The sequence below is a fragment of the Siphateles boraxobius genome, unplaced genomic scaffold (genome assembly GCF_051911475.1).
Source record: "Siphateles boraxobius isolate OS27281-9 unplaced genomic scaffold, OSU_SipBor_1 7, whole genome shotgun sequence".
NCBI lineage: Eukaryota > Metazoa > Chordata > Actinopteri > Cypriniformes > Leuciscidae > Siphateles > Siphateles boraxobius.
The window spans coordinates 22,907,271-22,932,609 of record NW_027509197.1 but is presented as its reverse complement, the minus strand read 5'-3'; the positions used below and the strand labels follow the sequence as shown (position 1 = coordinate 22,932,609).

General features: G+C 36.4%; 1 protein-coding gene and 1 long non-coding RNA gene across 2 annotated transcripts in view; one reads left to right on the top strand and one right to left on the bottom strand.

Moving 5' to 3' along the window:
• Positions 1-25,339, bottom strand: part of LOC143723180 (uncharacterized) — a 292,525-nt gene that overhangs the window by 240,387 nt on the left and 26,799 nt on the right. The window contains exon 2 of the long non-coding RNA XR_013197063.1: positions 14,386-14,544. This is a non-coding gene — a long non-coding RNA (uncharacterized LOC143723180). The remainder of the gene's footprint in view (positions 1-14,385; positions 14,545-25,339) is intronic.
• ramp1 (receptor activity modifying protein 1) overlaps positions 1-25,339 on the top strand; it is a 33,288-nt gene that overhangs the window by 5,388 nt on the left and 2,561 nt on the right. Inside the window, exon 2 of the mRNA XM_077215186.1 lies at positions 11,494-11,629. Within this exon, the coding sequence (XP_077071301.1) occupies positions 11,494-11,629 (136 nt within the window). The remainder of the gene's footprint in view (positions 1-11,493; positions 11,630-25,339) is intronic.

Below are 25,339 nucleotides of genomic sequence, written 5' to 3'. Positions count from 1 at the left end.
CTAACGGTGAAAGATTTGAACTATTTATTGGTATTATTGATCTTAATGTCTTTAGTAGACAATTAAAAAATTCACATGGTAATTTGTTTACCCTATATATATATTTGAGTACAATTCTCTCACACTGACCACTGGATGTTCAACATGGAACCTCATGGCAAATAACTCTCTAAGGATTTGAGAATTAAAATTGTTGTTAAGAAGATTAGAATCACCCTGAAACTGAGTTACAGTACAGTGGCTAGGCAGTGGTCGAATTATACCGTGAGCTTCGGGGGGTACAGCTATTTCGACTGGTGGCATCACTCTCCATTTTATATAGGCTTTCACACGAGAACCACTAATCTATATGCGAAATTCTGCGAAAGCTTCTGCAGCAGTTCAAACACGAGCACGTTTCCATCCGACAACCTTGTCCGTGAGATAATTAACAACTGCTTGCATTAATGCAACTTGGCTTAGTTTCACCAAGATACGGACAATATTTTCTTGGTACAGAGAGCTTCAGGAGCTGCGTGAACTTTTATCTAGCTAGCTAGCTAGACTATGACTTCATTATAGATGAGAGAAACACTGAACAACCAAATTAAGACAGTTTTGAAAACCTGTTTAGATGATGAGCTGCTCATAACATTTGCCACAAAGCACAACGCATTATGATATACATAGCAGTCAAAACTATAGAGATTAAAGTTGATTCAGCCACTTACTCTTAATTTTTCGCTGACCTACCAGGTACTGTATGTACATTTTGACAGCTAGTGAAATTATATCAAAGAACCATAGCAAAGAATACAGTCTGAACATACCAGATAAATGGTACAGCCCATTGGGGAGTGAGGGTTTGAAAATCGTATTTCATTAGATTATTTCCTGAATTGTTGGTATGTGATGGTAATACTGGATTTAAATACATACAATTTTGGATAGGCTAACATTATATTTTATTAAAAAAATTTCAGTACCCCCCAAATTATTATTTTCATCCCTTTTGGGATGGTCCAAGTCTCATCTAAGGGGGTCGGAACCCCCAATACCCCCCGTAATTCACTCTGTGGCCAGAGTCATACAGAGGTTTTCCAAGACGGGTTCCACTTGAAACCGGCCTCGCAAGGATCAATCAAAGAAGTTGAGTCCTCTTGCTGTGCGTCAGGTGCAGAAGCTGGCTTCAAAAACAGCATGAGTGATGCCAGCATTGCTTCAGAGGTTGCAGAAGCGGAATGTCAGCTTGTCGGTGTTCAGACCATACAGCGCACTCTGCAACAAGTCGGTTTACATGGCCGTCGACCCAGAAGGAAGCCTTTTCTGAAGCTGGCATGCAAAGAAAGCCCGCAAGAAGTTTGCTGAAAGCAGCCAGAATGTGTGGCGATGCCCTGGTGAGGAGTACCAAGAAAATTGTGTCTTGCCTACAGTCAAGCATGGTGTTGGTAGCATCATGGTCTGGTGCTGCATGAGTGCTGCTGGTACTGGGGAGCTGGGCTTCATTGAGGGAAACATATATTCCAATATGTTCTGCGACATTCTGAAGCAGAACGTGATAATGACCCCAAACACACCGCCCAGATGACAACTGCCTTGCTGAGGAAGGTGAAGGTGAAGGTGATGGAGTGGCCAAGTATTTCTCCAGACCTGAACCCTATTGAGCACATGTGGGGACTCCTTAAGCGGAAGGTGGAGAAGCGCCATGTGTCTAACATCCAGCAGCTCCATGATGTCATAATAGAGTGGAAGAGGGTCCCAACAACAACCTGTGCAGCTCTGTTGAATCCATGCCTAGGAGGATTAAGGCAGTGCTAGATAACAATGGTGCTCACACAAAATGTTGGACAGTTTTGACATGTTCACTTAGGGTGTACTCACTTTTGTTGCCAGCTATTTTGACAATAATGGCTGGCTGTATGTTGAGTTGTTTTCAGAGGACAGTAAATATATACTGCTATACAAGCAGCACAGTGACTACTCTAAAATATTTCCAAGTTTCATTTCTATAGTATTGTCCCTTGAGAAGATATACTAAAATGTTTGCTGAAATGTGAGGGGTGTACTCACTTTTGTGAGATACTGTATATATATACAAATTATGATTCGCACAAGCTATCATCTTTTTTTGCAGCTTAACTCTGACGCTTAATAGAAAGTGCATTTCAATTGCTGCCTACAACAAATTACAGTATAAGGTGCCGATTAACTCTTTACAGCAGTGAGTCACGGTGACCCGCAGCAAATTACCCTCTTTAATGGGAACCAGCCATTGGTGTAATGGCCTTGAGTGATCCATCACCCGTATGGACAGATACGCTGACATTCATGGCCCTGGTAATTGCTTCATCACAAAGGATCTGAGCCCTGGCCCATGTAGATTATTCTGGAATGCCATGATGGAAGTTGTGCATGTGTGTTTCTGAGATAAGAAGAGTAAATGGTGGCATTTGCTTTATCAATAGTCATAAACCACGTTGCAGAGCCTGATTTCACCAAGTGCAACGTTTCTGAATCAACATCTTTGTTGATCCTGGAACAACATTCCAATCAACCAATCAGATTTGAGGGACAAGTTTACAGTTTATGTCAAGGTTATTCTTATAAACTTATAAGTTCTTATTACCAGGGTTAAGTGCTTCTACATCAGTGTTATTCACCTATCTTTTCCCTCTGATTTTAGGGATAACTTATGGGTAGGGTTAGGTTTAGGGGTTGGGATATGGATAGGATTACATTTTTGGACAGGAATGTTGTTCCAGGATCAACAAAACATGTTGTCCCAGGAACAGGTCTAGCTCAGCAAAATCAGGACGTGCAACTATGTTAAACAATAAAAAGACAAAAAAGGAAGTGGCAGTTTGTACTGGCATAGTGCTTGCTTTCAAAAGTGGCAGACAGTCCTGGGTCAGGTGGCCATGCAGTGTAGTTCTTAAAAACTTTAAAATGTTTTGTACGTTTTTTTTCTTGCCTGGGAGTGCTGTATGTTACTGTCACCACATTTTTTCCCCAAGCCGCATATTGCAGGCTAATGCATCTTTTCTGGCATTAAAGGGTTTCATGGAAATGTTAGCTCGCTCTTCTGGAGTAGCCGCAGGCTGTTTTTGTCCATGCTGGGATAGCAGCGTCTGAGTACACTTCAATTATGCATACATTTATACACTGGTACATAATAAGATCATAATACCACCCTCGTGAAAATTTCTATTTTGTATATATATTGTATTTGAAATATATTCCCTTTTTCAATAGTAGCTACATTGCAAATACTAACTAAAAATTGTACTATCTTTAAATATATTAAAAGTAGCCCTTATTAGCATCATGCTTTTACCTATTTTCACAATACAACTTTTAACACACTTTAAAATAATTGTATTTTAGTATTTTTTCTAAGTGAAAAAGCAGTTTATTTTTAAAAATGTATTTATTTGCACTTTATTAAAAATATGTTTTAGATATATTTTAACTGTGAGCTGGAAATGATCATTGTAACAATGCATTGAAAGTATACTTTCAAAATACATTATATTATACAATAGTATTTTGTACAAAGTATAGCTAAATTTTACTTGTTTGTTAATGTGCATTTGATATTGAAGACAAAATGTGCAATTTGCAATATTTGGAATAAGCCAAAGGTATAAGTTTCAGAAGCTCCTCTCTCTCTCTCTCTCTCTCTCTCTCTCTCTCTCTCTCTCTCTCTCTCTCTCTCTCTCTCTCTCTCTCTCTCTCTCTCTCTCTCTCTCTCTCTCTCTCTATTTCTCTCTCTCTCTCTCTCTCTCTCTCTCTCTCTCTCTCTCTCTCTCTCTCTCTCTCTCTCTCTCTCTCTCTCTCTCTCTCTCTCTCTCTCTCTCTCTCTCTCTCTCGGCGTCTCTCGGCGTCTCTCGGTGAAAACGCCCAAAATAAATATTTAAAAAATTAAAATACATGTATAAATACAGTTATGGTATATTGCTTGTATGTTTCAATGACACTCATTACACAAATAAAGTAAACTTTAATATCACCAATCAAGCATGTAATTAGTCCCTAGTTACACACTTAAAGTATACTAAGTATACTTGAAGTTGTTCCAATTTTGCACACAAAAATACTCTAAATAAACTTAAAGTTATGCTTTACTACAATTTAATTTCAACTAAAATATACTTAGTACAAAATTAGTTGTTTCAAAATAGCACACTTCAAGTTAACTAATCATACACACTTGAAGTATACTGAATTAGTCTGACTGAAAGTATAGTTAGCATCTTTTTTTTTTCACCAGGGCAGGCTTGCGGAGAAACAGAAAATACGTCATAGTCAGTGTTACACAGAATGCATAAAAGACATAATATAAGTTGTTACTGTTAAAGATATAATCAAAATGTTCTCAAAAAAAAGTTCATACTTTACATTAAAATGTTGTGATGACAAAATTCATTTGTAGCCTTTAAAATGACTTTATTTGTTTAATATTTTATTTTAAAATTTGTCATATTGTTTTCTGCTTCAGTCCAAATAATTGTAGTAATAAATATCAAATGTGTATATTTTTATTTGTTATAACTTGTGACCGTTTATATACAAACAAATATGTAAAATTGTATTTAGCTTTACTAAATTCTAAATGTTTTTTAAATAAAGTTAAATTAAAGTTTAAAGTAAAATGGTATTCTTCTAATGGACTTTACTGTTGCTGAAATGTAGCTTTGAGTTCACAGCTGACTGGTCCGTGCTCGTAAACAGTCTGAGGTGAGTGACCTGCAGCTTCGAAGCTTCCAGCGGGTCCCAGAGACTGTGTCACATGTACAAATGACACCTCTCTCACAACAGCACTCTGGTCCCTCGAGTCAGACATGCCATAACCATTGATATAGCTGCCAGCTCAAATCACTGTGATGGCCACTACTGAAATACAGAATGCACAGTGACATTTTACATTTATTTTGTGCTTGTTTGGAAAAGAATAGGACAAGAGATGTAATCCAAAACATTACATTGTTGTATATAATTAGTCATTTTTACTGGAAATGTTTTCGTAGCAGAACATCAGTCTTGTTAAATTGACATGGTCCCTTCAAAATATATTTTCTCAGATGATACCAACCTATCCAGCTGTTGTCCTCTTTTATCTAGCGTATATGAGTCTGGCTCTTGAGTTACATCCCCTCAGTATCTGTCAATCACTGTCTGTCTGCATCCATTTACTAACATGAGACACTCGTGGCAGGCATTCATTTGACCAAATTATGAGGCTGTTACACCTTAAGAAAACATGACAGCTTGACAGTGGAAGTCATGCTGAAGGAAATATTTCAGTAACTGGGCAATTTCAGTATAATGCTTCTGTCAGCAATGTTTGTCCATCACAATCTCAAGTGCTTCCTGAAGCTGTGAAGAGCATCAATTTAACACAACAATGCTTAAATGAGCATTCCAGGTTCAATACAACTTAAACTTTATTGACAGCATTTTTTGGCAAAATTTTTGTTTTGACTCCATCAGTTTTTATAAAGGTGCATTTACAGTAAGGCACTTGCCCTGTTTAAGAGGCATATACAGTATTTTATCCCATAGAGATAATTATGTGGCCCTTTGAATTGTGAGTTTCAAAGTGTCATTGTTTCACATAATTACCAGTTACATATTCACACATCTCGTGTGTCATTGTTTGGAAGAGGAGGCACACTTAATAGGGTATCAGCAATACAAACAAAAAACTGAATGCAGAGTGATGCTGATTATTTCATGTTTATTTAAGCATAACAGATATGTTGACACAGAGGATGAGCAAGGACATAGTTCTGAAACTGCTGCTGGACTAGAAATTATAGTTCATGTCTATTGTTAGGTGCTTTTAAGCAGCATTAATTCAATGGACTGAAAGGGCACTGCAGAGTTTCCAGGGACTGAAGTCCCTTTTGTGTCAAAATTCTAGGCTCATCTTTCCTATACAATGAAAGCAGATAGTGACCAGGGGTTGTCAAGCTAACAAAGGAACAAAAACATGATGAAAGCACCATAAAATATCTGACACAAAGACGTTAGAAGTAGATTCTTCAAGTCCTGTAGGTTGCGAGGTGAAGCCGCCATGGATCAAACTTGTTGGTCCAGCACATCCCCACCGATGCTCAATTTGATTGAGATCTGGGGAATTTGGAGGCCAGGGCAACACTTTGAACTGTCCATCATGTTCCTCAAACCATTCCTGAACAATGCGTGCAGAGTGCTTTATCCTGCTCAAAGAGGTTTCCCAGCAGAACATTGTCCAGAGCATCACACTCCCGCCTTGTCATCGTCCCACAGTTCATCCTGGTGCCAAACGGCATATACAAGAAAAAGGGCCTTGCCATAACATTTAGCCCTTGTCAAAGATGCTCCGATCTTTATTCCTGCCCATTTCTCCTCCACCCAACATGTTGATTACAAGAACTGATTGTTTGCTTATCTAATCTGACCTTAATATACGGCCTTGTTCGTTTCACTTGTGACTGGTTATAATGTTTTGGCTACTCAGTGTAGTCTTCAAAATCCATAAAGCACCTTTAAGTGTTTTTTTCATTCAATGCTTGGAATAACACACTTGTTATTGTTAACTACACCAACAATTATTTTTTGAAATAAAGCGTAAATAATATAAATATTAGATACAAAATATTAATTTAAAAACATAAAATTTGTCCTTTTGTGTTGCATGAAAGAAATGTTAAATGTGTTTCAAACAACATGAGTGAGAGTTAATTACTGAATTTCCATTTTTGGGTGAACTATATCTTTAACAGCGAGCCTTACAGTACATCTGCATAAATACTCTTCACTGAAAAGATGATGATGAATATGGCTGTCAAACCAGTCAAAGTTACGGAGATGATCAAGGAGGAAACTCGAAATACTCTTGTTTAGTTCTCCTCTCTTTCAATATTCATCTTAGACCGAATGTTTTCTGTATCATGCAAGAGTTTGAGATTAAAAGAATCTCAGTGTTTGAAGAGAAAAAATAAGGTCATGTAGCAGCATGATGTTAACTTTCTGTATTATATTAGCTTGAAGGTTTTTTTTTTTTTTTTTTTACTGTTTTATTGTAATATTTAAAGTTTATTACCTTGATTTTAGGAGGCCTGCAACAATACACAGTATATAAAGGCATTACAGATGCACTCCTGACACAAAAAACACTATGCTGCCTCCTAAGATGTCATGCTTTGACAAATTGTAAGGCAGCATCACACGTATGCGATAAGGCAATCCCAAGATGCACTATCGCAAGTTCAGTAAAAATATTCATCCAAGATTGCAAATGCAGTCGAATATAAAAGCAACTATAAATATACTTTTTAAAATGCTGAAAATTATTGATTAAAAAAGATAAAAATCAATTCAATCAAATATTCAAGTCATATTCAGTGCAGTAGTTACTGAATTGATATTCTCTGTTTACAGATACTCTGAGTGGTTTTTTGACAAATTGAAGTGGTTCTGAAAACACTTGTTTGTGAGTTTACCATTTAACAGCAGCCAGAACAGATGGATGTGATCTGTGTGGCCCAGCATCCTCCTACACACTCTGGGCTGGCCTCAACTTTAGTATTTTGTTAACTGTTAAAAGTTGGTTAAAAGTAATTGCGAAAATGTCTTATAAAAGTTAGTTCTAAGCTTTAGCATCATTTCTTTTATAATCCCACTTAATACAAATTACATTCATATATTTTTAGAGAGCAGTGGCCACAAAAATTATGATGTTGCATTGATTTGTTCTATTTATAATAAATGGCAAGTTCTCTTTCCTAATATCTGTTTTAATGAGTTCAGCTCCTCAGGAATTAAACATACTGCGCCCTGTTCCCTCCACCATCAGTGCAATCTTGGTTAAAAATTCACTTTGCATAAGCAAATATGCCACTTTTGCCTGTATTGGGAGACAAAACTGGAACAGTGTTCCACTGTATTATTCATTTTCCCTTTCATCCATCTTCAGGGCAGTATAAAAGCGTGTGCCTGCTAGAATCGCTCATGAAATAGAATTGCTTTGGGTGCAAAGCTGTCTATGTCGTGTTGTCTGAAGGCTCCAGTGTGCTTATAATGTGTAAATCACTCTTTGTACCTTTTTTGCATTTGTATTTGCACACCACAGTAAATGGAGTGACATATTACTGACTAATTGACTCTAAAGGATCCTGAATATCATCCAGATTGCCAACATATTGCAGATGTGAAGTAGTTAGCGGCACACTTGCCCGCTCTCTCGCACACAAATATTCTGTGAATGTCAGCAAGAGCAGTGATGTTTACACATAAAGAGACTAATTAAGTGTTCTGGTGGAAAGGTTCCTGTCATATTGAGAATATTGCATCAAAGGTCATATTTTAATGTGACATGCTTGATGTTGTCTTCTCTGGACCTGGTTGGTTGGGAATTTTACTCACCATACAGGTGAAACTCGAAAAATCTGAACATCATGCAAAACTTCATGAATTTCAGTCATTCAGATTAAAAGGTGAAACTAATATATTTAGTATATATAACTATATACATATGCATGATTATACTTTTCAGAGGGCCGACATTTCAGTATTTAAAATCCTTTTTTTTAAATAGATTTTATGTAATATTCAAATTTTTTGAGATTTTGAATTTGGGGTTTTCATAAGCTGTAAGCCATAATCATCAAAATTATAACTTTTGCAGAATATTCGTATTTTTCGAGTTTCACCTGTATAACCGTTCACTTTCTGTTTTTATATTGTTATTTTTACTTGTTTACATGCTGTGCGATTGAAAATGGAATTCATTCAAGATAAGGATTTGAAACAGTAAATGGATTTGTTCCTTGTTGTCTCTTTTATATTACTGAAGTTATGATTGTGTTTTAACACAGGAAAATGTGAAGGAACACTTTCCATCCAATTCTGTGAGATTCAGTGGCTCGTATTCAAAATCTTATCACAAAAGTGAACATTTTCTCTCTTCTGAATGTTACTGAAACATGAATGTATTGGCACATGGAAGGGGAAATACTGGCACAGAAGCAAAAACAGAGAGAGGAATAGTAGAAAAAGAAAAGAGAAAATGTTGAAGTCAGCATCCAGAATTAACATCCGCCAAGCTTTCTGTGCCAGGATGCATATAAATATTTCTTTCCAGGAATATGTGATGGTTGTGTTGCATTAGATTGTGCAGAAGCCTTTAAAATCTGCTCTATTCCATTTCAGACTTTGGTAGCTCTAATAACTAGAGGATTTACTCATGGTTGACGTCCAGGGTTATTTATGTACATAAAATAAAAAAGGAACATATTCCCACATCTATCTCAGATGTTATGCAAAATCTAGTGTTTTTAATGTTTGTATGCTCTCTTATGCATGTTGTAGTTTTATCATCCTTGCATCTTCCCTCTGCCAATTTTATTTTTATTTGCAAATATGGTTTGATGTTGTGATGGTACATACTTTTGCATTTCCACTCCTTTAATGTTTGCTATTTTTCTTACTAAGAGTCTTAAATCTGCCTCAAAGCATAAAGTACACTCTTGGATGAAAAGTTTCTATATAGAACCTTAAATGGGTCGGTCAGGCGCTTCATATGTAGAACATTTTAGGGGTTCGCATCGTGGGATTTTTTTTATGGATTTAGTTTTACTTCCTTTATTTAGTTTTAATTCATTTTTCATTTTAATTCAATTTAATTAAACTGCTTGTATATATACTTTATCACTGGGGTGGGGGGGGGGGGGGGGTAAAGTGTTATGAAATAAACTGTTAAACAAACGTTTTATGCAACCATTTAAGACATTTCCCCTTATACAGTATAACTTCTTGTCATAAAATATCACTTCTTGTCATCTTTCCCATAAAATATTCTTGCCTGCACATTTTTGTCACTTATACAGTTGTATTATTTTAGTTGCGACCTGGGTGGCATCAGATCAAAAAAAAATATATATATATAAAAATGATGTTCCTTTATTTATATAGTGCAATACAGATTGTTTCAAAGCAGCTTTACAGTGATAACAGGAAAATAATAATTCAATGATGCGAACAGAGTTCAATTCTGCTGTAAAGAAGCTCTAAAAAGAAAATCGTGTCATTGTTCAGCTGAAAGGGATGTGTAAGGACTAACTCTGGAATCATAATTTGAAAAAATATTTCAAAGAGTTTTTATTCAATACAAAACACAAATATATCCTTTACTACATTATCCTATTAAAAGGCAACAGCAAATCCTGTAGGGATTCAGTTTATCCAGTGAATTCCCATTAGGATCCTTCAAGATTGTGAAAGTCTGATAGGAATACTGATTAAAAAAGTCTGATAGTTATCATGCACAAATTCCTTTGATTTTTGTTTGACCTCCCTCTTTATTTTTCTTGTGGGACTCTCACCTGTCACATAATTGATGTGATAGCTGTTGTTGACTAACAATGAGCCGAGGGGAGCACTGTCACTGCGGCTCTGACCGTGAGCCCGTCTTTCATACTGATCAGACGCTTTTCTGTACGGCATTGGGGGCGAGTGCTTCCATACCATGGATCTCTATAGGAGAATAAAACAATAGGAAGGAGAGAGAGAACAGAGAATATGAAAGAAAAGGACAGTCAGACAATGGCTTCTTTGTTTAAAGGGCTATTGTTTTCCAAGAGCTGCACATTAATACCATTATATCAGAGTTAATGAAATGACTCATCGTTGTTTCTCCTCTGAAGTTTTTTTCTTTTTCTTTTACACTCTCAATTGAGTAATTACAGCACGACTGCTGGTTATCTGGACGTGATGTTCAATTTTAAATAAATGTCCCAGGTTCAGTCAAGTAAAGCGTTTTACAAACTCCAGGGTGAGTCTAAACTTATATATGTGGTATCAGCAATAGACCACAGTGTCAATTTCCTTAAACGTTACAATTAATGTGAACGTTTTAAGTGTCCTTTTTTATTATTGAGACACATCAATATAGCAACTTGCATGCTAAAACACATTTTTTCCTCATCCTGATTTTAATGTCTTTGTTAAAATCTTCCTCTGATTTCTGCCTATTGATTTATTAAGGTCAAATGACAGATACAGTCGACAACTCATCATATGCTACGGATGTGGTTAAAACAAATCCTGATAAACCACTTGCCTTATTATTCCTATGGGCAAATCTGGGAAAATGAGACATTAAAATAGATTCCCTTTTTTTAAATGGAAACTAAAGCAAAAGCAAAAAAAACAACTACATATAAATAATACTAGAAAACTCCTTAGTAATAAAAATAGACATAGATTAGACAATTATTTTCCTATAGTAAGAGTATGAGAGCTGTTCTAGTACATAATGCCGATAATTTGTTCTTGAGAGAATTTTGGTGTCTATGGAAAACAGTTGAGTTACAGTATAAAGAGATCTTATTTGTGATGTTTCTTTACCATTGAGCTCCACTTTTTATGTATCTACATTTTTTTTCACACACAGTGCTAACAGTGATCTGTGGGGTAAAGTACAATTGAGATGTTTTTCCTTCTTCACCCTCCATTTTTTTTCTCTTGCAGTGAACCTGCCTGTGCTAATGATGGCATGTACCAGTAACTATGGAAATGCCATTGAGGAGTTCTGCCTGGTCAAGTTCAAGCTGGACATGGAGGTTCTCGACCAGCAACAGTGGTGCAGCTGGGAGGACACTGTTGAGTAAGTGAGAAACATGACACATGTAGGATTTAATATATTATTGGTAAATTCTTGATTCTGATTAGCTGACATATGACATGTGAAGGCCAAGTATGGTAACCCATACTCGGAATTTGTCCTCTGCATTTAACCCCATCCAAGTTAGTGCACACACATTAGGAGTAGTGAGAAGTGAACACACACACACACTGCAAACCGTTGACACACCCAGAGCAGTGGGCAACCCTTTTTGCTGTGGTGACCGGGGAGTGATTGGGGGTCAGGTGCCTTGCACATGGGCACTTCAGTCATTTCAAACCCGTAACTTTCGGGTTACCAGTCTGACTCATCATCACTGTCCCTCGTGAGAGCTCTTTCCATTCAGCGTCATTTTTAATATCTTCAAAATCAATATTTTGATCACTGAAAGTTTCTTCACCAGATCAACCATCAAGTGACAGTGACACTAATATTTGAATGCGTTCAATACTTGCTCTGCAGTAAATCACTGAGCCTATTTAAGTTTTGCTAATGATACTTTCTATTCTTTTGTTTTCTGCCTGCGAGTCACTATGAGTGAAATCATCACTTCATCATTATGTGTTAGACACTATTTGCCACCTTGTGGAATAAACTTATTCAGACATCAAAGATTCTATTATTGTTGTGCAGAATATACTTAGACTGTTACACACCTCGGGTCGTTAGCCTGTTATATTGTTATTTTATAAACCATATAACAAGAAAAAAATAATACAATACTGTTTTCCCATTTATTTTTTGTAAAAATTGTATAGGGTCTAGAAATGTATTATTTTATTCAGAAAGGATTTATTAAAAGTAACAGTACATACTTGCTATAACACTGTTACAATTTCTATTTTAAATTCTGGTTTTTTTTTTACTTTCTATTCATCAAAGAATTCTTAATATTTTTGTGAAAACTATGACACATTTTAAGCAGCCCAAAAGTTTTCAACACTGTTAACAATAAATGTTTCTTGAGCACCCAATAAGCATATTAGAATGATTTCTGAAGGATCATGTGACTTGATTATAATGGTGCTGAAAATTCAGCTTGGCCAAGAATAAAATACATTGAAATATTATTACAAATTACAATCTTTAAAAAAATATTTGAAACAGTATTATTGTATTTTATCATTAGAAATGAGGCATTGGTGACCATAAGAGACTTCTTTCAAAAACATACTGATATAGTTTGGTTCAGCACTCATTCAACAACTTTTGTTCAGCGCAATGCTACCTTGTCGCTGACACGCCTGCATGTTTATTTGAACAGTTCATGACAAGGTCAGTGAAGAGCAGAGTTTTCTCAGTAAGAGAGACGACAGGGGTTCCTATATTATCACATACTTCAGAGGGATTTAGTGTGCCATGTGGCACAGCTCCAGGCGTACACCATTCCTGGGAAATGCCTCCATATGCGCAGCTGTCTCTGTGACATAATGGAGGAGGTTATTTGTGGTGCCCCAGAAAATACATGATATTGAAGAACTTAACAAGAAGGACTGTATTGGCTTTACCTTTGTGCCTTTGACAACTGACCCTAAAAAACTGTCACTCTGACGTCAGACTGAAGCCATTGCGCTCCAGTGCAGCAGTCAAGAAAAGTGACACTGGATGTCAAGGCTGTCGGATCGGGGCCAGCAAGGTCTGCCAGTCCCTGTCATCAACATTTCATACACTGTTTGTCCCCTGCGACCTACCTCGTATATACTGTAGCTCGTGCAAAATGCTGACAGTGTTTTACGGTTCTAGAAATCATTGTAATTAAAGGGATAGTCCACCCAAAAATGAAAACTTTGCCATGTACTCGCACTGATGTCGTTCCTGATGATGTGTCTGTATGACTTTCTTTATTCTGTGGAACACAAAAGAAGATATTTTGAAAATGTCTCACTGTTTTTTTTGGGGGGGGGGGGGGGTTCATAAAATGGAAATCAAAGGTAACTAAAACTGATTGGTTACAAGCATTCTTCCAAATATCTTCTTGTTTCCTGCTAAAGAAAGAAAGTCAAACAGGTTTGGAACAACATGAGGGTGATTAAATGATGACATTTACATGACTTTAAAAAAAAATGATGATGTTATGGTTAGCAGGGAACTACACTGCGACCAAAATGGGTCGCAAATTTTAATGGGTCGCAAATGTATCACTGATTGTTTTTGTACCTATGTTTTTAGGCAATATGCTATGCTTTACTATGAGCATTTATTAAAACAGAAATGTGTATTTTAAGAATACATCAAGTTGGCTTCAGCCCCGCGACCGTTACTTAGATTAAAACGTACCATTGTATCAGTGCTGCGCGAGCTCTCTCTCTCAGAAACACGGACGCGCGCACACAGAGAGAGAGAAGATAATTGTAAAATGAAAATTGGCTATAGTTTAAATTTTGTTCTTGCTTGTTTTTTTTCTGTCAAAATGTCAGAAAGCATTTTGTATTATCCATCCGTGTTTTTAAAATTCGTTAAATGACGGCCGTTTTACTGCTAACACAGCCCTCATTATAGGCCTATGTCGGATTCATTTAACTTATACTTGATATTATTTTTATAATAAGTGATTTGTTATGCTATTATTGGACTTCTTTCTATTCATTGTCAACTGTTTTCTATAAATATGTTTGTATTGGCTAACATTTATTCAGCTAATGCGTGTCCTGTTTAAAATGTGCAATGTTCAAACGCAAAGACAGCACGTCACAAATAGAAGCCGTTTTCCCTGGATATTGGAATAATAAATACAACACTTTTTTTTTTCAGCATTTTTTTTTTTTACTCTTTTCTAGGGGTTTCTTAATTTTAGACAAGTTGACCAGCACACATTATATGCAATGCAATATAATGCATGCGTGTCCTATGTGTGACATATTTTGCACACAGGTAAAGGTGCCCAATATCAGTCATTTCTAAAGTAAAAAAAAGAAAAGAAAAGTGTTTTTAAAAATATCTCTTTTGATTATCAGTAAATTTGTTTTCTATACAGAGATATCGACCATAACAGCAATATTAATATCGGTTATCGGTATCGGCCACAATTTTCACATCGGTGCATCACTACTTACGAGTTCACGAGTCTGCCCATCTGTGCAAACCATAGCATGTTGAAATCCATTTTGCTCTTTATTGTGTACAGTATTTTCTATTGCAGTAAATCTATCCCAACCAATGTTAAAGAAAACAAAAACAAGGCGGCATGTGGTTTAAAACATGGCAAGTAAAATAAAAAGCACATCTGTATGCAATACAGTTTCATTATTGTTCATTATTATCCAGAGCGGCTTACTATAAATAATTTGTGCGACCAAATCATATTATGCGCTAGTAACTGAAAAAGTTAGTAGTGCAAGTGCCACCAGTGGAAAAGGTTAGTGTAGTTCCCTGGTTAGGCACTTATAATGGAAGTGAATGGGGGAGATTACTGAAGAATGATTTTATAAAAGCACATTAATTATTTGCTTAAAATTGTTGTATTATTTGAAGTGTGACGTTTAAAACATTTTCCCAGGCATTTTAAGGTTTTAGAGTTTATGCCGCTTCATTGTCATGGTGATGTAGTTGTAAATTTAGATATAGCTTTACACAGAAAATCTTGTTAACACATATATTATTTGTCTATTGAATATTTAAACTTTTATGGATTTACTTCATTCACTTCCAATGTAAGTGCCTCACTTTAACCCAGATTTTTGCTCCACTATGAAGTGGAGGGATTGTCATAGCAAAATGTTCTTGGTGTTCATTTACAAAACCGTTGTTATTCAGATCAAAATCTCAGAATTGCCCTAAAGTTGAAAACAAAAAGAAGTGTGTTGAGGAGGACGACGGATTCCTACGGGTGTTTTTATACTGAGACATTATGACACAAAATGATTATTCATATCAACATTATTAAAAGAAGTTTGAGTGATTCCCTTTAGACAGTGAGTCATAGATTCTGCTAACTGTGTATAATGGTTTATCATGACCTTGATCTTTGGTATTTCATTTTTGTGCTTTTTTACATTAGAAGTGCTTTAGCCCACCAAACAAAATCGAAGCTTTAAATCCTGGCTAACAATATTTTTCTGTCTGATTCAAGTATTTATCTGTGGTTTAACCGTAATAACAAGCACAGACTTAAGTTAGCTGGCTTTATTTAAAATACAGAGTACATCAAAAATAATTGATGCCACACTTCTTTAAATCAATAGAAAATTCATGACCTAAATCTGTCATGGCATGACAGAAAGTGAACGATATGATTCAATGCAGCACTTTTTTTTTTACCTTGAAGTTCGACTCAAGGCTCAGTTTGTCAGCCTTCCCAGAGAAGAGTGTTGTTGCTCAATGGTTGCTCTTTCATAGCTCAGGGGATTTCATGGTGTTCTCAGATCCGGGAGCAGGTTCAAGTGCCCCACTCACCTGTGAAACACCGCTCATTAAAGTATGTATGGCCCCTCGGCTCCCTCCATGGGGTCATCCAACTCAGTTGCTCAATTATGTACAAAGCACCTTCTAGAGACAGCCACAGGTCTGGGATGAGGGCTGAGCAACGCTGTAGAGCGGTGTGTGGCCTCCAATGAGCCTCAGAAGTGGTGAGCTAAGACTTATCGAGCACTGAGGGCAGTCAACTGCAGGTAATTAAGGTTATATACAGAGGCGGCTAGCACTGTTGGACTTCAGCAAATTGTCTTACCTGGGCAACGAAGCATTAAACCGCTTCGGCGAGAACCAACAATACTGACATAGCCTTTTGTCCTGCCAAGGGTCATTCCTGTATGTGCCGTATGCTCATTAAACCCCTCTTAAAGCACTGTTTAGAGGCAAAACAGACTTGTAAAATATATACAAATTAACAATGAAGAGCTGGAGTTAGGTAGGTGTTTGTCTAAAACAATTTTTGCTTTTCTGAAGAAATTAGATTAAGGAACAGTTGTAACCATAAATGTTTCGCCAATCATTATTACATATTCGGGTCTTTAGCGACCAAGATCTATATTACACTAATGGATCTCTATCTGTGGCAATAATTTACAACTCTACTGATATTAAAGTAACAATTAGGCTACTGAAGAATAAAATAAAGCAAATTTTGTTCCCTTTTTGATCTTGTTTTTGTTCAGTTTGAGCAGATGTTTTATACCATCATCACTGTCCTCGTCAGAGCTCATTTCCTAGTACATTCAGCATTTCGAACATTCTCAAAACTATCAACATCTTCAAAATGTATATTTTGATCACTGACAGCTTCTTCACCAGATCCACCATCAAGTGACAGTGACACTAATGTTTGATTGCGTTCAGTTCTTGCTCTGCAGTAAATCAGTGAGCCATTTCAAGTTTTGCTGATGATACTTTCTTTTCTTTTGTTTTCTGCCTGCGGTCACTATGAGTGAAACGTCACTTCATCATTGTGTATCAGACACTATTTGTGGAATAAACGTATTCAGCCATAACAAAAGATTAAATTATTGTTGTGCAGAATTTACTTACACTGTTACACACCTTGGGTCATCAGCGACCCTAGGTGAAGACCCTAGAGATGTTCCCTACTCCGCTCAATCCAGAGGGTTGTTATGGGGGGACCGCACTGTGGTTGCAGCCGTTGTGTGTGCTGACGCGCAATACACTGTATTAACACCAGACAGAAAATTCACGTCACCAGATGGAAAGAATGGATGGAGAAGCATAGGTTACTGTAAAGCTACGTCTTAGTTGGTGATTATCTTGGCGAAAGCCGAGTACAAATCAGCATGAAGTTTTAACATCTACTCTCGTGTAATGGAAATCTATACAATTTTTACAAAAAATAAATGCAAAAACAGGCATTCTTTTATATATTATTTTCTTATTATATTGTTTTTAATAAATTAATTGAGGAATAAGAAGGTTGATGTCTAACTTTAAAACATGAATAAGGAGGAGGAGAAACGTGAATGATGTCCTGGATCACTGAAGACCCGAGGTATGAGTTTTAGGGTTAAAACCTCACAGTGAAGTGTTTTGCTACTGATTTAACACGCACAAAACAGATCCCAACAGGTTTAATAAAGTGCAAACATTACATCGAAGAGGACACACAAACTTTCCTGTATGTGCTTCAAGGCTTTATTCTATATTTTTGCTATTTATGCTATATTTATTATTCTGCTAATGGTTACATGACAGCTAAAAGCCATTATTCAAGCTAAAACTTTACCAACACATCTCTGGTCTGAATCTTTAAAATTTGCCTGGTGTATGTAATCATATTTAATTTAGACTTCATACTTCATGGCCATTTTATTGAGCTTTTGATGTGTGCTATCTGAATTAGTCAAGGAGACAAAATGTCAGACCTATTAATTCAAAAAAGGCATAATTAGTCTGCTAATAAATATTATTTGTTGATATTTGAACTGCTAATTTAAAATTATATATCATTTTACAATTATATTGATTTTAATTGAACAAATGAATGGTCTAATTAAAAAGTAAGAGACACACGTCCCAAGACTTCTAGTGGCTGGAGCTGTTATAAATCCAGACACATAACGGTGATATTTTCAGGCCATGAGAAAATATTAGAGGCTATTCCCCATTTGACCTCTCCAGAAATCTATTCCATGATAAATGTGATCCTCTTCAAGCACGTAATAAGTCAGAGATCCTGTAACTCGAGCTCAGGTGTCTTGACTCATTGTACCCATAATTTCTGTGTACACCATCTGGTGTTTGGGCAGTTCTGACTCTTTGGGCCCTCTGTGACCTGTTGTCCTGTCCATCCTGATGAGACTGCATTTGCAGGGGCGATTCCAGGATTTTATAAATGGGGGGGGCACAGGGGGGACCAAGATCCAGTCAGGGGGGGCCCATGGGAAATCAGAAAATTCAAATGGAAATAAATACTTGTTTAGAAAATATTAAGCACGATTTAAAAAAAATATTTGCAATGCTCAGTGACCTAATATAGATGGTATTAAATGTGGCACTGAACAAGAGCCTGAAAATCATTTTGCATTATACATGGATTGGACCACACAGTTTTGTTCTAATAAATAAAAAACATCACCTAGGCATTATTTAGTCATTTAACATGCTTTATTCTCAACACAAACACTGAATGTAGGTGTGTGTGTGTGTGTGTGTGTGTGTGTGTGTGTGTGTGTGTGTGTGTGTGTGTGTGTGTGTGTGTGTGTGTGTGTGTGTGTGTGTGTGTGTGTGTGTGTGTGTGTGTGTGTGTGTGTGTGTGTGTGTGTGTGTGTGTGTGTGTGTGTGTGTGTGTGTGTGTGTGTGTGTGTGTTGGCGAACGTTCTCTGCATGAAATCTGTCTCTGACATGGTTTCTTCTTAAAGAAACCTTGGATGTCCTGTTGCGGTGTAAAAATAAACAAAAACCCATTCAGTATAAATTACACAGAGTTGCATGTAAAGTTCTCACATTTTAATGTTTACCACTGCTCTGCTTTTTTGTAAAAATATTATAGTGCCTTTAGTCTTTAAAACAAAAGATAAAGTAATATGTGGGTCATTCCTGGTATGTGGTGACATTTTGGCTTCATAAATGTTGGGAAAAAAGGGCATGATTTTCATGTTTTTAGCATTCTATCAAAATAGTGACATGTTTAACATATAGGTTTGACATATAGGTCAAGCTCAGGGACTCTATAATAATAATTATTGGTAGATTGTTCAGACACTGTCCATAAAAATATTCCACCCTGTTAGGGACATATACGTATATCACAACATGTTAATAATGTAAATGTAAAACAATAATGAGCTTTTCTTGGATAGTATATGTCGCTTATGCCATCTTAGATTTTTTCTTCTTCTTGAAACAAGCAAAACTATTTTTGATGAATCGAATATGTTTAACATTCCACACTGTTAGGTTTATAGATCTAACAGGGTGGAAAATTCTGAGCTAAGTTAGCCATAGCTCTTGAGTGATCAACATTTTTAGCTAGCTAACCTTCTACAGATGAACAGAACTTTTATAACTATGCCAGATTTGTTTTTACATTTTTTTGATAGGACAAACATTCTCCATAACATAGCCTAACAGGGTGGAACTTTAAGGGTGGGACAAGCAGGATAACAGTTCAAAAACTAAAAAAAAAGTTAGGAGTGAGAGCTGAAGCTTACCTCAGTTTGTACAGTTGAATTCCAGCAGGTAAAAGAAAAGAAATTTCACTTCTTGAAAATGGTCTCAAGGAAATTGCAGTTGGATTTGAAAGGCAAAAAAGTACATAACAGGGTGGAAGATGACTTCAGGTATGCAGTAATTGATGAAAATTTTAAGAAAAAGACCTATATTTCCACAAGATTTATATGTATGATTAGAGGCAATTTAGCCTAGTCTATAACATTATTTAAAAAAAAAATTGAGGTTTTTGCCATTTCATGGTTTATATTTCTTGCAGAAGTTGATTACTGTGCACTGAGGACATGATATAATTGAATGCATACATCAATTAAAATTGTGTAAAATACAAAATAGTATTTTTAATGTCTGTTATCTCTGATTAAATGGTAAAGTATACTTAAATCTGCAATTTAAGCCATTTATTATAAATATGTGACTCATTTTAGAGAAAATATGAGTAAATAAATCATTGGGACAGGAAAGTCACCGCATACCAGGAATGACCCATGTATCTATTTTATATTTATATAGATGCGCTGCCGCGGAATAACACTGACAAGTCATCTGCCGAAATTACGTTAGCTAATCTAACGTTACTGGCTTGATCAGTCACACATGAAAGTAATCAGACCAACATATGGTGCGATATTTCAAAATATATACTGTAATTGAGTGTGTATATACCATAAACAGTGACGTGTCGAGGTGTTTCTCTCTCTCTCCTACTGTTTGAAAAACGCGGACCTGTGATTCCGCTTTGCAAATCGCAAATCAAGCAGTGATTGACAGCGCTCTGATCCAATGGCGTTGGGTATTGTCAGGTTGACAGTAAATCTAGCCCAATGATGTTGGGGGGGCACCAGGGGGGGCCAATCATATTTCAGGGGGGGCCAGTGCCACCCCGTGCCCCCCTTCTAGACACGCCCCTGATTGTCAGGTTGACAGTAAATCTAGCCCAATGATGTTGGGGGGGCACCAGAAGGGGCCAATCATATTTCAGGGGGGGCCAGTGCCACCCCGTGCCCCCCTTCTAGACACGCCCCTGTGCATTTGGACAGACGGCTCATGAGATCGCTTGTGAAACTAAAGGAGAGAAGAGAATGTAAAGTGTTTTGGTGACGGCAAGGGAATACTGGAATCTAGAGTTGCTGGTTAACAGACAGCCCTGGAGTTTAAATGTAATGTAAATGTGTAAATGCAGTGATACAAAGTGACAGAAGTTCATGCAGTGTCTGTACTTGTAAGTTATATGAATTACATTGGTAAATATCCATATGGCTTGGCTTTATACTGCCATAGAGATGTAGTAAATTCAACAAACATGTGTTACCCAACTGTATATGAAAGATGGAATTATGGGGGAAGATGCCCTCTTCGAAATCCTTCTACTCCCCATGCAGTCGCAGAGTTTAGGTCCTGATCCCAATGTCCATCTGTTCCCCTGCGGGCATGCACCCCCCTTTTACATTACAGTCCAGGTGTTTGTGGGATAGTTTTTATTAGCTCTGTGGATTTTGACCACACTTGAAAGCATTTAACCCCTCTGTCAGCCTTGATGACACTTAATAACTTTGAGAGAGACTGAAAGAGCCAACAAGAGGGTGACACTTTATAACATGTTTCAACAATTCTCATCACCTTCAGCATTCAGCGGACTGAGATCAACTGCTTCTGTAACTGTTGCAGAGGTACATGCTTGAAATGTTTTAAAGGACGTTTCTGGATCATCGAGTACGTGATCTTCTGGGCCACTGTTGTTATGGGTTCTGCTACAAACAGTCTTCTGTTGAATGTGCTGTTTCTATAGAGCTCCAAATACCAAAATGATGGACGAATATTATTAATCTGGAAAATCTTTAACATTTATAAATGAGAAACACAGCTGACATAAAAAGGCATTTCACTGCTGAAATAAAATATAATAAAATAAAACATTAACAAATAACAATTGTTTTCCAGTACAATTAAGTAAATATCCTTAAAACAATATACATTTACTTTAAGCAAAATTGCATGAGATACTGAAAAGTACTTATTGTAAAAAAAAATAAAAAATAATTTGTATATATATAATATTTTTTATTATAATATTTTTTAAGTCCTTTTTTGACAAAAAGACAAAATGCTTATTAAGAAAAATGATTTTAGCAATGTAATATTTCAGCATGAACTGAAATTAGGATTGTTTCATGAATCTGTCACAATGTATACTGCAGGCTTTGCAGAGAGGTTTTATTGACAAATACTAGTGCAGTGCCAATAGGGATGAGCAGGAGTAAAAGCATCGATTGATCATGACAATGGCAACGTGAAATTGCTGCGATCTTTATTCTGTGACTTGTTATGGTGGCAGGAAACCCTCACGTCCCACAGCATGAACAGTGACGCTGTGCCGTAGTCATGGTCTCTGTGTGTTGATGTTTGTCCCTGACTCTCTCACAAGTTATATTTAGTGGTGTTAAACCATTTTGAAATTCAATCTGCTGTCTTACAAGACTGAAAGCTGCAGGAAGACTTTCCCATCACATAGTCAATGGAGAAAAGCACCAGCAGTCACCTATTAAAGACTTGCTGAGTTTTATATTAAACTCAGTATATTATTATCAGTTAATCAAGTGCAAAACAACTAAGAACTGACATTTGTGCAGCTTCTTCCAGTGCTGCCTAAGACTTCCCTCTTAAATACAAAGATTAATTAAACTGATAATAAATAATGTACAATGTAAATCATAATTGTACTGAATATGAAAATGTAATTGAAAGAAAAGATTTCTTGCCAGTAGATAAACTTTTTAACATAATTTATTTCTTATTATTACTTTTAAAATTCCCTGTCTACATTTTTGTTGTACCTTTGTGCCAGGTCCTATAAATAAAACTACAAAAATACATCAAAACATTTATATGTAAACAATGTTAACAAAGAGTGAAATAAACATTTCAATATTTATTGTGTGAAAATGCTTTATATTCATGTTTACACTATTTGTGACTCTTCCTCATGTGACATGGTTTCCCCCACGACAAATGTTGCCCCTAATAAAGTTTCATCAAAGTCTATTAAGCTGTAATTTTGTCTAATTATAAAAAAAGAGAAGCACCATAAAAGTAGACGCTGTGCTCGTCTGAAGATAGTATTGTGTGATGAACCGGCCCCAAATTTAAGACATTATTATGCCTCAACATCTTTTGTATTCCACAGTAGAAAGTCATACGGGTTTGGAATGACATGAAAGTAAATTATGGCCTTAATACAAAAATATCACATCTGCAGTCAAAGGATCTTAACCAGAACTGTTACATCGTATCTGTATTCACTTGTTGATTGCATGATAATAGATTTTGACAGGGTGAAAATGAAGGGTTCCTTGTGATTAAACATCCAAATTTAACTCGTTCACTAAATGACTTCCTCTCAAACTGTTGCTACAGGCTAAATATTGCCACAGCTGTTTCTGTTCATGCTGGTGAGGATACATTTGACATCTCTTCTTCATCACTCTGTACAGTTGGATGAAGTAGTTAAATATAAACAGAAAAACTAATTTGTCTCTTCAGCAGAGCAGAAACTAGAAGATTATTTTTCAGATAGTTGAGCGCGTCTCATCCTGGTTTGATGTGTATTTGCTTCTGATGAATTAGGAAGATTCTCTTACCAAAATGGCTTTCAAATGAAATGAATGTAAAATGGCATAGTGTTTAAAACCATAGAGATTAAAGAAAATGTGATGACTTCTGTTGAATGGCACAACGTTATGTGCGTAGCTTTACACTGCAATCCACCTGGAGATGATATGATATTATTAGATTTCTGATTCTCTCACGTTCATGATGGCGACCTCTTTAAGAGCCTATGAAATGTCACAATGGGACACATGGATCCATATTTTGCCCTTTTCAAATGTGCTGCTGTGTAGCTTCAATTGAGGCCTGTTGTCCTCTGACCCTGTGCCTCTTAAAATGGCCACAATGTGCTCATAAATACTAATAAATAAATACGTTTTTGAATGTGTTGTGCATCAGCTGTCACAATGGCAAAGTTTCAGGAGACGGTACCAGTAAAATTTTACAATTCTCTATACAATTTCGATAACAGGAAAGAGGAATGTGCTATTGAACAAGCTCCTTTATCAAGTAATTATTCAAGACAAGTAGACAGTCAGTAATAAAATAAGCATCAAAGGAACATTACATCAATAGAAAAAAAAATACAAACGTTTTTTTCCATACCTAACAGCAGTATGAACTATTCAAGTAAACATTCAAAAACTGGAAAAAGAGAGAACATCATCCAAAAATAATGCTAATTAAAATAGTTTCAGTTACTGGCAAAGTCTTTACTGCATGATTCATGTTCAATACTAAAGTTATCCAGCCAAAGCCGTGAGTTATGTGCCAAAGTTGAACACGTTTAGGGGTTAGTTCTCTAATCATAAGTATGAGCAGTACTAATATGTTCACTTCAAATATGGGCAGTAATAATAAAGGCCTTTGTCTTAGCAAACACAATTAAAAATGGAATGAGAAAAAATAAATACAGTGCTACTTTACTATTTAACTGTCCATTGTGGGCATACAGTTGGATGGTCTTTAATGTGAATGCTAATAATACACTGGCAGACAGAGACGATCAGAGGTGTGAGCTCAGGGTCAGTCCATTAACAGACGGGGTTTAACAGAAGCAGGAGCTTCTCCTGAACATTAATTCCGGTAAAACTGACTCACTCTCACCATTAGTGAATGTCTACCACAAATGATTTCTTGTTTTGTTTTGTTTTAACATTTAGCATTGGTACCCAGGCACATCGACACAAACATATAATATATAAATATATATATATATATATATATATATATATATATATATATATATATATATAAATATATATATATATATATATATACTGTGCTATGTCAGTGCTTGTGTCGATGTGCCTGGGTACCACTGATAAATGTTAAAACAAAACAAAAATGGACTTGCATTTAATAATGCAGTGCAACAGTAAGTAAAATGTAGCTCAGTGTTTTAAAGTCAGTTTCCAAGTCAATCCTTTAAACCCCTCTCCTGAATTTGCAGTAGTTCCAGTCATTCTCTACTGACTTCTTTAATTTGTTCCCATTTACTTTACCCAAACACCCTTAGTCTCCATAGCCTGGCTGTGCACACAGGGGTGACCTAGACACCCATATGTGTCACACATGCCTCTTTGGGAAGGTGAGACGTGCTTTTTGCACTTACAGAGTGTTTGAGCTGCCTTCCTGCATGCCATCTTTATCCCTCAGGGTGAAATGTGAGGGGAGGCGGTGTGCAGTCTGCTCCTGCCCCTAAAACAGGCCCGGAAGAAAACTCTTGATTAAAAGTCTGCACCGGTTATGCCAGGCATCCCACGCTAGGCTGACTGGGTTTAAAAATAGATGGCTCAGGGGAGGGGGGAGGGGGTTCGGGGTCTTACACTCACACAGGGACCTATTAAGAGCTCATCTAAAGAAGAGTCTTTCCTTGAGCTTCTTCACCATCATCATCATTATTGGAGTGATCTCATTCCATCGGGGCTCCTTAATAGTCACTGAGAGAATCATTATTTCAGCTTAATA